Source organism: Bos grunniens, chromosome 16 (genome assembly GCF_055505025.1).
Source record: "Bos grunniens cultivar Pamir isolate PY7600 chromosome 16, Bosgru_T2T1.0, whole genome shotgun sequence".
NCBI classification, from domain to species: domain Eukaryota; kingdom Metazoa; phylum Chordata; class Mammalia; order Artiodactyla; family Bovidae; genus Bos; species Bos grunniens.
Genome location: NC_141180.1, coordinates 8,430,327 through 8,443,539, shown reverse-complemented (window position 1 = coordinate 8,443,539; position 13,213 = coordinate 8,430,327). Strand labels below are relative to the sequence as shown.

The 13,213-nt window shown below is 44.8% G+C and overlaps 1 protein-coding gene across 14 annotated transcripts in view; it reads left to right on the top strand.

Moving 5' to 3' along the window:
- KCNH1 (potassium voltage-gated channel subfamily H member 1) overlaps positions 1 to 13,213 on the top strand; it is a 436,030-nt gene that overhangs the window by 371,349 nt on the left and 51,468 nt on the right. The window contains exon 11 of one of the 14 annotated variants that reach the window (XM_086343238.1): positions 7,292 to 11,560. The exons of 12 other annotated variants lie outside the window; for them this stretch is intronic. In XM_086343238.1, coding sequence (XP_086199364.1) covers positions 7,292 to 7,387 — 96 coding nt within the window. In that variant the 3' untranslated portion in view covers positions 7,388 to 11,560. Of the gene's footprint in view, positions 1 to 5,219; positions 5,262 to 7,291; positions 11,561 to 13,213 lie in introns of those variants that run through there. One more of the 14 variants, XM_086343243.1, reaches the window with a different exon arrangement.

Here is a 13,213-nt window from a genome sequence, read left to right as displayed (position 1 = left end):
TTTATAACACAGTTGATTCTGTGACACAGAAGTTAACACAATAAAGATGAAAAAAAGGACAAGTAAGAGAAATGCCCAGGTGCCTGCCTGGATAGTGTCCAGGGGAGAGGATTAGAATGGCCGCTGAGTATATTGCAGATCACAGTTGAAATGGAAGCCACTTGGTTTGATTGTGATGGAGCATGAGTAGGCAACATGAGCTTTCCAAACTGTTTTAAGCATCATTGGAAAAGGATTAAACACAAGAGTTTGCTGGGCTCACGCCTGGATAAGAGGCTTTCTGCGGGTCCAGGCAGCCCTTGAGGCCAGGCCAGGAATCTAGACTGTTTGAATTCATTTTTATTTCCTGCCACGTCACACTTCCTGCCTTCTCAGAAAGCCATCCTGCCCCCACTCACCCTGTGACTCTCCTTCAAAGTCATAAGACACCAAAAGAAATGCAGTGGGACAAGTTAGAGAAGCATAGGAAATATTGGCATGTTTCATCACTGATTACTAGATACACTCAAAATTGGAGGCTGTCAGAGGTAGGGAATGAGATAGTGTTATCACTCAGCTGCTTCTCATCTAAAAGCCATTTGCTGTCCTTAAAAAGATGACTTGCAAAGAAGTTGCCATGGTACCCAAGGTCACCTGGTGAATGACTTAGGCCATTTCACTCCTATTTTTGCACTTTTCAATCAAGAGCTCTTTCTGAGTTAGATGAGCTATGCTTTGGTAACTAGGAGTTTAGCTCTGACCATGTCCCTTTGAGAGCTGGTACCACCTGCCTTTTGGAAAGAAAAGAATTTGGATTCTTTTCCTGCCTAATCTTAGGCAGTGATGTTTCTCAGCTGTAGCTTTGAGATGTAGTCATCACTGAAATAGCAAACACTTGCACAGCTCTTACTGTGGGCCGGAGACTGTCCTCAGCACTTTGCAGATATAACCATTTTAATCTATCTTACCTTCGTGTCACATTTGCTCTGGAAAATAAGATGATGGACCCTTGTTTTAGAGTAAGACTTTTGGCTGCAGTGAGAAATGCCTGTAGGAATAAATAGGGAGGGCCTGACCAGAAGCTGAGGGACTCTCCAATTTCCATTCCTCTCCAATTTCTATTCCTTACTGGCCTCACCAGGCCCAGGTCAGTTGTCTGTATCCATAAAAGAGGGTGGGGTGGGCAAGAAGACAATGGATATTCTTTAGCTATTCTTTAGCTAATGGGTAAGTCTCAAAGAAGGTGATATGGCCAAGCTACATTACAATGCACTGATGTTGACTTAACTCTGCACTTGTAAACTTTGAAAGCTATTTGTAGAGCACTGATAACACGTTTTTGAAGGAAGCCCCATCTTTATACAGGGGGAAGGGTCTTATCAGTTCGCTAGGAATTTTCATTTTTTTTTCCACACCCTGGCAAACAAGTATTCCATCTGTTACCGAGTAAGACAGATCGATTTCTTTTTCCCAATAAGTTATGAGCTGTTTTGAAAGCAACTTATCATTAATGACAGTCAACAACAATTATTTTCAGATGATTTCCTTTAAAAAATTATACTGCGTTCAGAATTCTGCCTGTAGTCATGCCATTTCACTCATTCGTGTTTCAGCTTTCCTTCTTGGTGGAGAGAAATGGGGAATCGCAGCTCGCAAGTGGAGGGGCTGGGGCTGGGCGCGTGCAACGCCCAGTATGTTTGAACATCCCTTGCTGCCTAGGGTGGTACTATTGCTCAAAGTAGTTCATGTGAGATTTGAGGTATTTCCACCTGAAGTTTCCCTTTGAATTTGAAGTGTGTAGGAAAGACAGGTGAATTTTTTCTTGAGACTCTCCTAACTAAAGTTCAGACCACTAGCAGGATAAATAAGGAAATACAAAATGAAAGGAAACCTAAAGAATAAGCCACTTATTATGATTGATTTGATCTTTTCTTAAATATATTTTTAATTGGAGGATAATTACTTTACAATATTATGTTGGCTTATGCTATACATGATTTGATCTCTTGATTTATAAATGTACCTTGTGTTCTAAATGCCATTCCCCTCTGAGAATGCTGGGGAATTTTAAAATACAGAGTGATTGGAGAGAAGTGAATACGTCTCCTAACCCTTTTTTACCCAAATCAAAGCCTAGCTTCTCAGTCTCTATAATCCAACCTCAGCCACAGTATTGTCTACTTTGAGCTCTGCTTTCAATTTGGTAGCATTTTGTTCTTACCTGGCAGTATTTGTTTTGGCTTGTGAGTCCCTGGGGGTGGGGGGCGGGGGGGTGGCGGCGGGACCACATCTGAATTGCTCTAGGTGATGCCTTGAACAGAAAAACTCCCAATGAAGGCCCTTTGGCAGATTGGGATACAGATGGCTAAGGACCAGAGAAGAGCCAAAGCCCAGCCTAGCAGATTACCTGCAAATTCTGTTTTTGCCCCCAGGTTAAGGGTAAAGCCATCAAGATGCAGGGCTGCACTTCCTACCTAAAGGGCTGTCTATCCAAGGCTGAATTGTTCTTTTCTTAATGTTTACTTATTGGGTTGTGTGGGATCTTAATTGCGGCTCTCAGGATCTTTCACTGTGGTGCAGTTGTAGCACATGGGCTTGTTGCTTCATGACACATGGGGATCTTAGTTCCCTGACCAGGGATCAAACCTGTGTCCCCTGCATTGCAAGGCAGGTTCTTATCCACTAAGCTACCAGGGAATTTCCCCAATGCTGAATTTTTCCCTTGTAAATACATTTGCAGCTGGCTCTTCCTCCTGAACTGATCAATATTGAACGTGGCAGCTAGATCCCCAGCTGTGTGTATGCGAGTGTGTGTACATGCACACACGCACACCTGCACACATACTTCAAACTGGTGGTCTGCACTATTTCTTTTCCTGTTTCAACTGCATGAAATGGAATGACCAGAGAGAAATTTATCTATGATTTCCATGTGATCAAGGCAAAAAATTCACTCCAGGTTCATGTTTGGTAATTACTATATTGAAATCTATTATTTCCCTAGTAGCCTCCGTTGTTCATTATTTCATTCATCCAGTAACCTGTTCTATATGTGACCTACTCATATAATCTAGTCGCCTATTCCACCACCACTCACTGATAATTCTTTATGTGCCAGCCAGACACTGGGAAGAGCAGACACAGTCTCTTTAAAATGGGCTCAGGCTATGAAATTATCAATAAAAATGGCACAAACTCAATCTCGGAACACAGAGCTTATCAGAACTAGGACAAAGGTACCAACAGTCTTCAGACCCTTAGACCTCAGTTCATTATGGTTTGGAGAAGTTGTCTGCCAACTTTAGTTCCTGAAGAGCTTATTTTAAAATGTAGGCTCTTGTGCCAACCCCTAGAGATTAAGATTCAGTAGATATTGGGTGTTCCCCATGAATGTGCATTTTTAACACATTTAACGCATTTAAATCACGTACCAGCTGACTATGATGCACATGGTCTCTGACCATAGAGAATAAAGTTTAGAACCTCCAAGCCTCCTTTGTTATCCTTTAGAGTGGTCTACCCACAGTTGTTTCAATTTGCTTTGTGGTTCAAATCAATTGCTTGTTTGGAGATCCCTAGCGACAGGAGACAGGCTTCCGAGGGGCTTTGTTTTTAAGTGTTTTGCTGCTTCCTGTCCCATAACCATCTTTGGACTATTTTGAATACTGGAGGGAGGATGAAAATGCACCTGGCTCTTGCAGGCCAGCGGAAGCTAGACTCCAGAGAAGGCTTGTCAAGTCGTTTTCAAAGGATCAGACTCTCATGCTTTGATTGAAATGAATTTGTTTTGTTTGAAGTCAGGATTATTTCTGATATCTGGTGGCAGAGCATCTAGATTTTTTTTTTAAGATTATCAATCTCAGCTTGTTCTCGTACATATAGTTGCACACACCCCTTGCACCATTTCTTCCTGGACAACGGAAAGTTAACTAGAGGCTTTGTTTCTGTGCCTATGGGCTTCTTGAGTAAGGGAAGCCTCTGTGTGCTCATTGGAACTGTCACAAACTTACCATGTAGAAGACTCTGTGGGAACCTGCCTTGATTTTGCCAATCAAAACTAGGGCTTCTGTATTGAAAGACACATGTCTTTTCTTCTTTGAAATATCCATCTCTGTCTATTCTGGTGGCCAGAATAGTTTCTTCAGTACAGGCATCTCATAGTCGAGCATGAAAAGACTTTATGCCCCTCCTAACCCCGCACAGCATCAAGACATAAATTATCATTCATCATCATTAACCATGGTTGACCCTGTAACACATGCTGACTAGTGGCTGGACCAGACAGAGTGTGACGACAAAGTCATGGCCTCAGCCTCCCTGAGCTGAGGTTTTCTCACTGTGTTTATGGTAAAAAGCCTGGGGAGGGTTTCCATATCCACCTCTCTCTCTACTGAGGGTTGAGTAGGGCTGTCTGTGTTGGAACCTGCACATTTGAATGAATAGAGGAGAGTGGCCTGACCCTCCAACCCTCCTGGGCACTGTCTGGGGTCCCTAAACATTGGGCGTTTGTATCACTTGACTCAGCTTGTTTGAAGGCTCAGTGCAGTGTATGAGTAGGAACATGTTTTGTTAAATCCATCTCCTTAATCACCTCATCTTGCCTCTGAAAGTGCTGTCTTTCAAATGAGAGAAATGCTGGAATGCTTGGCTTGGATAAAGGGATGCAGGCTCTGGCCACAGCAAAGTATGCCTTGCTGTGGCCTGAGAAGACCTGACCCCGACCTTGGTCCTGTCAGCACTGGGTCTAAGGAGTTGAGCTGGCCTGCCTCTGATGATTCACCACACGCTAGCCTGAGCCCCGTGATACTTCAACCCAGATGCCAACTTGGCAGGGTTCCCTGCGTCCTCGGCATGAATTATTACAGGCGTCTCAGAAGGGCCTTTCTTGAGCTGTTACTTGTGATTAGATTCATGAATAATCAGTTTGCTTCCCAGTCTCCCCATTCTCTGTCTGCTTATGGCGCAATTGCACACGTGCCGATCGCCAAATGAGCCGCCTGTCAGAAGTTAGTGCTTCTACCTGTCTTGCCAGGAGCTGATAGCGGCGTCCCCCTGTTAAGTCACCCCTATGTTAGCCTGTGCTAGGGAGACTGCTTGTGCCTTTGAATTGTCTTAGTCTTGTGAATTTTTGGTTTGTTTATTTATCTTATTTAAAACTTTTTTTCGATGCAGGCTGTTTTTAAAGTCTTTATTGAATTTGTTAGAATACTGTTTCTGTTTTTTGGCCCCACTGCATGTAGGATCTTAGCTGTCCAACAAGGGATTGAACTCATACCCCTGCATTGGAAGGCCAAGTCCTAACTACTGGACGACCACTGCTTGACCCTATCACATGTGCTGACTAGTGGCTGGACCAGACTGAGTGCAATGAGAAAGGCATGGCCTCAGCCTCCCCGAGCTCATTCTGGTTTCTCACTGCGTTTATGGTGAAAAGCACGGGGAGGGTTTCCATATCCGCCTCTCTACTGAGGGTTGGGTAGGGCTGTCTGTGTTGGAACCTGCGCACTGGAATAAATGGGGAGAGTAAAGAGAGGAGAGGAAAGTCCCTCATGCGAATTTTTAATGTTTTGCTTTGTTCCTTCATTCTTTTGTCAAAAAGAAGGCACATGACGTGTCTCCTGGCTACCAAACACTTGGCACGTGAGAATGACTAAGACGCAGCTCCTGTCCTCTAGGACTTCCCGGGTGGTGCCAGTGAACCCTCCTGCCAGTGTAGGAGGCAGACGAAAGAAATGCAGGTTCGATCCCTGGGTCAGGAAGATCCCCTGGAGGAGGCATGGCAACCCACCCCAGTATTCTCGCCTGGAGAATCCCATGGATAGAGGAGCCTGGCAGGCTTCAGTCCACAGGGTCTCAGAGAGTCGGACACGACTGCAGCGACTTAGCATGCACGCACACACCCCTGTCCTCTAGAAACATACAGCCTAGAGAGGCAATCAGATAACTGTAATATAATGTCACATGTACTATGATTGCCCAGAGGTAGGGACATCTTCACAGAGGAGGTGACATTTGTACTGGATCTCGTAGGGTTCATAGGCACCCACTGGACCGAGAGGACTAATGACCATTCCCAACAAAGAACACAGGCTTGGCAAGAACAGAACGTATGAATGAATGCACATGGTCTGGTTGGGGAACAGTGAGTAGTGGTGTGGGATTCGACCCAGGGGACTAGGAGGGAGAAGGGGCTGAAAGACATTTTGTGAAGGGCCTTTAGGATGACTTAAAACATTTGAATGAAGCAAATGCTATCCTGACTGCCCTGCAAAAGTGAGTTTCTTCAGTTGGTCGTTCAGCTCCTGATCATATTTGATGTCTCTTTGAAGATTCCCTTCATTTAGATTTCCTTTTGTTCCGGGGCCCTTCTCTGTCACCCTTCACCCCTTCTTCCCCAGCTGAGTTAAGTGATGTGCCAGTGGGTCCACCATGCAGCCACCACATTGGGTTTTACTTGCCCTTTATGTATCCAACTTCCCCACTGGACTGCAAGCTTGCTCATGTCAGAGGCTGGACCTTACTGGTGTTTTTCACCCAGTACCTTGGGACATACCTAGCATAGGAAGGCTACTCAGTAAGTGTATCTTGGATAAATGTATGGAAACTAAAGGAGTGCCTTATACTCCCCTATAAGATGGAACCTAACATGTATTATTGAGGGGTTTAATGATAAACCTGTATGCGAGACAGCAAAAGAGACACAGATGTATAGAACAGTCTTTTGGACTCTGTGGGAGAGGGAGAGGGTGGGATGATTTGGGAGAATGGCATTGAAACATGTATAATATCATATATGAAATGAATCGCCAGTCCAGGTTTGATGCATGATACTGGTTGCTTGGGGATGGTGCACTGGGATGACCCAGAGGCATGGTATGGGGAGGGAGGAGGGAGGGGGGTTCAGGATGGGGAATACATGTATACCCATGGAGGATTCATGTTGATGTATGGCAAAACCAATACAATATTGTAAAGTGATTAACCTCCAGTTAAAATAAATAAATTTATATTAAAAAAAATACTCAGGCAGCAAAATGTATCTGTGTTGTACAGCTATGGGCTATGGCTAGTGAGAACAGAAGTTGCATGAGATGAACTGTTAGGCTTTAGGCGGTTATAAGCTATAATCTTATAGGTTAAAGAGGAAAGGGTTAATTGGAGGGCAGTGACAGGCTGAAGGCTCTGATTATACAAGTCTTTATTATACAACCCAAACTAGCTGTCTGAGCTAAAGTGGCCATGGTGGCTCTCGTCCTCAGAAAAGCAAACGTTTTAATATGAAAAAGTATTTTCCATCATTTCCTTATGACAGGAAAAGTCACGAAGATGGGATGTTCTGTTCCACATGGCACTCGTCAGAGGATGTTTAAATCCTGATGATTTTGCCCTAGAAAATGAGCGCTGTTAACTGAGGCATTCATTGGAATTGGCAGACAGGACCCATCTGTCTGAGCAGATGAGATATGAGCGTGACGTTGGCCATGGGTACCTTCGTGAGTCAACACACTCACTGTGAGCCCCAGAAGGCAGCTTGAGACCCTAAAGTCAAACTCCAGCTCAGCCTTCCAGAAGTACGTGGCCAGAACTGGACAGTGAAATAAAAGCATTCTGAATGTCTGAAAGTCCTGTTCACAAAGCCCGTGCACTCTGCTGTGTAGGAAAGACTCTTAGCCCTCAACCTGTTTTGTTTTGTTTTTAAGCCTATTTATAAGGAAAGTAAACATGATGTCAAATGAGATTTCCTTTTTCTGAATCCCAGGTCTCCCAATATGTCCAGTATGAAAGCCATTTGATGACTTAAAAAAAAAAAAATTCCAGATCGTTACTTCACGGTTGGAAGTATTGCAGAGAAAAGTAAGCAAAGGCCAGGCATCAGATTCAAATCCTAATCCTACTATTTGTAGAGTTGACCAAAAAGTTCATTTGGGTTTTTCCATAAGAGTGGGCGGAAAACCTGAACAAACTTTTTGGCCAATCCTAGACCCATGGCTGCTCATTGTAGTCATCTGGGGGAGATCTAGGAGGGCGGAAGAGTAGGTGGACTTGGAGTACATCTCTCTCCATGGATACATCAGGAATACACCTCCAGACACAGAAGATCTTGCAGAACACAGCTGAGAACGGGCAGGAGTTCCTGACCACCAGAAAAGTATATATAGAACCATGCAAAACTTGGTAGGACAAAGGGAGGATGGTGAAAAAGCGGAGAGCGAGTGGGACTGGAATCATCTGGGGAGCTTTAAATATACTCTGCCCCAGAGATTCTAATTTAATTGGCTGACCATACAGCCTGGGCACTGTGATTTGGGGTTTTAAGGGTCAGCCATGGTTGAGAACTACCATATTCAAAGAATCACCTTGGAAAAGTTACCCAGCCTTTCTGGGTCTTATTTTTTCTTGCCTGTACACTGGGCTTCCCTGGTGGCTCAGATGGAAAAGAATCAGCCTGCAATGCAAGAGACCTGAGTTCAATCCCTGGGTTGGGAAGATCCCCTGGAGGAGAGCATGGCAACCTGCTCCAGTATTCTTGCCTAGAGAATCCCCAGGGACAGAAAAGCGGGCTAGAGTCCATGGGGTCGGGAAGAGTTGGACATGACTGAGCCACTAAACACAGCACAAACTGGAGATTATAGTATGAAACTCATAGAATCGTGAGGCTGAAATCAGATAAGGTCTGTTCAATGAGTGATGACTACTGACAGCTGTTACCACATTGCTGAAGACAGGATCATGGATAGCCCATGGAAGCTGGTGACCTTGCATCTCTCTTGTGAGTGACCCAGGCCACACTCTTTCCCAGCCATGGCAGGGACCACATGAGCGGCTGCGGATGGCTTGATGAAGCCCGTGTCTGCTGTACCGCTAGGGGTGCTCAGCTCACTGCAAGGACAGATCACAGACCTTCCTGCCACACGAGGATGTCTGATGATGCCCAACCAACTGTCCTTTGACTCACAGGTGTCCCTCAGTTAACCTTCTGAGGGCTGGCTCTTTCCACTCAGATAGTTAGCTTGTCTTTTTTATTCTGGAATTATTGATTTCTTGTTTGTCTTTTCTTTTTAATCTTTGAGAAATCAGGACCTGAAGCCAGAAAAGCCAGGGGAGCCAGAACACCTTGCTGTTATTTTTCTCTTTGTTGCTCAGCCTACTGGCCGACAGTCCCCAAACTGTCGTTAAAAGGCCTGTCTTTGTTTTTGTGAGGTCATTAAGTTACCAATCTGCTTTGCTGTAACGGAGAGGTGTGTTAAGAAAGAGTGTTTTCTGTGTTTCCCTGTAGAGAGCTTCCTGTGGGGACAGGATGGACCCTTCCTTCCTTCCTCTTCTCCACTTTAGAGGAGTAGCTGGACCTATGAAGGAGAACTTCTCTCCCCAGGGGCCACAGTCACTCCTAGGGCAGAGATGTTAGCACTGAGCGCCATGATTGACCCTGACTGCCATGACCCTCCTAACAAAACATTTTCCTGGTGGCTCATAGATGTGATATTTTTTTACTCTATGTAACAGTTTTTTTAATGTTGGTGGTGATGGTGGTATTTTTTTTTTTTTACAGAGAAGTGCAAGGTTTTATATTTATTTTAAAACTTTTTATTGGTGTATGGTTAATTTACAATGTTGTGTTAGTTTCAGCTATACCAAGTGAATCACTTATACATGTATTGAGCTGGCCAACCCAATACATAAATCTACTCTTTTTTAGGTTCTTTTCTCATATAGGTCATTACAGAATATTGAATAGAGGTCTCTACTCTCTAGTAGATATTTATTATATGTAACATAGTTTTTAGATTTTAAGTTTAAAAATGTAAGGTTATTTTTTTTTTTCCCCCTCTAGGAAAGAAAGGGATTAGAGAATTTTCAGAGAACATCTGATGTGGGTGGGCCCAGATGGGTTTCCTGTCTGGGTTTCTGTCTGATCTGCCCAGCTTACTTAAGTACTTTGGTTGAATGTCTTTACTGATTAATTTTACCCTTACAGTTGAGTGCCCTTCAGAAGTTTGTTTACATTTCCATAAATCGGTGTTGATTCTATCAGGATAAGTTGTCTCCTTGGAGGCCTGTCAGGAACAGGAAACACACTAACCCGAGTAAGGCTAGTGTGGGATTTTTCCAGGAATGCCTTGATTCCCCTACTTATGGGGTTAAAACAAGTTATCCAATTTCTGGGAAACTGTCCTCCATTCATCATGTAAACTGAATCTCTCTTCTACCATCCCTCAGGCTTCAGATTCCTATATTTTACTAGACCCAGTTCTGGGGTATTTCAGATAATCATAAAGGAAGATAGTCATACATTCCACCAACTTTTATTGAGTTCATATGTGGTGTCAAGCCAAGGGATGGAAGATGAATCAGATCCCAAGGAACTCAGGTAGCTAAGAGGAGTATTACCCCTCTCTCATAATTCTGAAGAATAAAGGCAATGAATATGGGGCAGGGGTGATGAACATATATGAACATGTTGAACATAGAGGCAGAGGTGATGGAGTGCAGAATTCACCTGTGCTACCAGCATCGCCTCCATGGGGTCGCAGAGTCAGACATGACTGAGCGACTGAACAACAACAGTCAGCATCACCAGGCACTCCTCTGCTACTCACTCCCCTAGGGCACAGGAAAACTGATCCCTTCTCAAGGAGCCCTGGCTTTCTTCATTCCCTAGCTATTCAGTGGGTCCCTGCTATGTGCCAGGCGTTGCTGTCAGCCCCAAGGATACAGCGGTTAACAAAACACCTGCAGTCTGTCTACGATGGCCAGAATAACAGGGGGCAGGAGGAGTACTCCTGCATTTACTCCTGCAAAAGGCAAGAGTAAAATATGAATATGGTGATTGTGTGCAAGCACGAATAACAACAAACACTAAAGCCGAAACAGCCCTTGGAGCCTCAGGAACCCTCTGGGGATGAACTGTTAGTCCTTTCTAGCTGTGCAGCTTCATCTTTTCCAAGTGTCTTTCCATCTTCACCTTTGAGCTTCACTCCAGCCCAAGAAACAGCACAGCCTAGGTCATTATCCCTATTCACACAGGAAGTAGGGGCTTCAGGGACTGCCTGGGTCTAAGATCTGACAAAGTTTTCATGAGTGTTCTTAAAAAAAAGTCCAATATTTTGGCCTTAGAACAGATTCTCTATTTTCTGTCTTTGAAACGTTTGTGGTCTCCTGTGAGGCTGCAGCTCAGGGCATTGGTTTCCTTACAGAGTCCGGGGCTGGAATCCACTGGAGCTTGCCCAGTGCCTGGTTATGGGTGGATGGGCATGGGGGGAAGGTGAGGGTAAATGGGGGGTCAGTGATCTTTAGCAGACCATGAGTCAGCTCAGAAACCTAAGGACAAAAAGCTGGGCCAGATTTGCGTTCTCTCCTGGAGCCATAGGGAATTGGCTTCTGGCAGCTTCTATCTGCAGCTTCTGACATGTCTCAGAGAGCAATCAGTTTGCTGAGACAGAATCTACTCTGTGCCTCGTTGCCCAGGGGCAATTGTGTTCATCCATGGAGGGAGTCTAAATTGTATTCCAGCCATCCATTTCTACACGCATAAGTCTCAGAGTCGTATCAGGGATCTCATTATTCTAAAAACAAACAAAAATACCTCAAGAGAAAAGGCATTTTATAAGAGCTAAACATTTTATTAACCCGAACCACCAAGTGCTTATAAAGCTGTGGCAGCCTTTGTGAGCCTGAGCTCTTGTATTGAAGAATTTTCATTAGAATTAAAAACCACTCTGATAATCAGGCCAGTGGTGGCTGAGAGCCAAGGCAGCAGGACCTGGGTCATGCTGGTTCAATTTAGGTACTTTTAGTTACCAGACATCAAGTATGTATTGTGTGTGCAAATCCAGTGCCAGGTGGAAAAGCCACAAGAATCAGTGGAGAGAGCTATGAGCTGAGCCAGGAGGCATGGCTTGGGTTCCCCACTAAGGTCAAGGCTCCGGTGCAGGGCTGGCACTTGCCTCCTGCTCTCTGGGTCACTGAGTCCTAGCTATAAAAAAAAGGAGGCTGAACTTGGGTCCCTTCACATGGTCCTAGTTCTAAAGCACTGGGGACGATAGTATGGCTGCAGGAAAGATAAGGAAGGAGCTGCAGAGGAGCAGTGACACCAGCGTCACAGCTCATCCTTGTATGATGACACCCAGTTTGTGTCGACTCAGTTCTTCTCCCACTGTCCCCGAGGAGGCCCGACTTCTGAACAGTGAGTAGCAGACAGAACATCTCAGCTGCTGTAATTGCTCCTCTCCTTGGCAGGCCACCTTTTCCCAGCCAGGGTCCCTCCAGGCAGGGACTCAGCCCGGGAGAACAGGTGAGAGAGTGTGGCGATGCCGCTGCGGGATTCATTAACATGCCACTTTTGGCCAGAGTTGGTGAGAAAAAGCAATAGATCTGTATTGTTCCCCGTTCTTTTGAGCAAGCACGTTCAAGTTAACCCATTTAGATATAATTAAAATTCTATCCCTTCTGACTTTTCCCTTTATCTTTGGCATGGATTGTTCTGTGTTCTTCCCCCGACTTGTTCCTCAGCTGACCTGACCTTGAATGGCTCCAGCTTCTTCACTGTTTAACTGCAGCTGCTTATTCTCACCTTGATATGATTGCCCATAAGATGGGGTTTTCATGGCCTAGATAAGCCAGAGCAGTGGCAGCCTTTGTGAAATTCTATTTGGTTAAACCCAGCTGTCCTCTTGATTCACCTCATATTTTGGCCAAAAGAATGCAAAGAATTCCTTAATTCTCTCCTCACCTCCCATTCCTTCCCACACATCTTTATTTTCCTGTTTTCTCTCCAGTAGTTCTAGCTCACCATACTAATTTCACTGCTTCTACAAATCCTGATGCTCCTTCTACCTTTGGTAAAGCAATTTTCTCCTGTTAATTCTGTCCACTTGTTAGCTGGAAAATTGCCTTCTCATGAGTCCTGTTTGACCATAGAGTTGCCCTGCTGCTGTGAGGATTTCAGGGTAGGGAAGTGATGTGGCCCTTGCTTTCAGAGAGTCCAAAATCTGCTCATTGTTTCCCCATTCAAGAGGAGTGGAGGAGGGACTTCCCTGGTGGTCCAGTGGTTAAAACTCCAGGCTTCCACAGCAGGGTGTGAGGGTTCAATCCCTGGTTGGGGAAATAAGATTCTGCAGGGTTCAGGACACAGCCCCCAAAGATGCAGTGGAAGATAGAGGACACGGAGGCACACATACACACACACAAAGAATTCTAGGAGAGGGAGGCAGGGATGGGAGCCCAGTGCACCAGG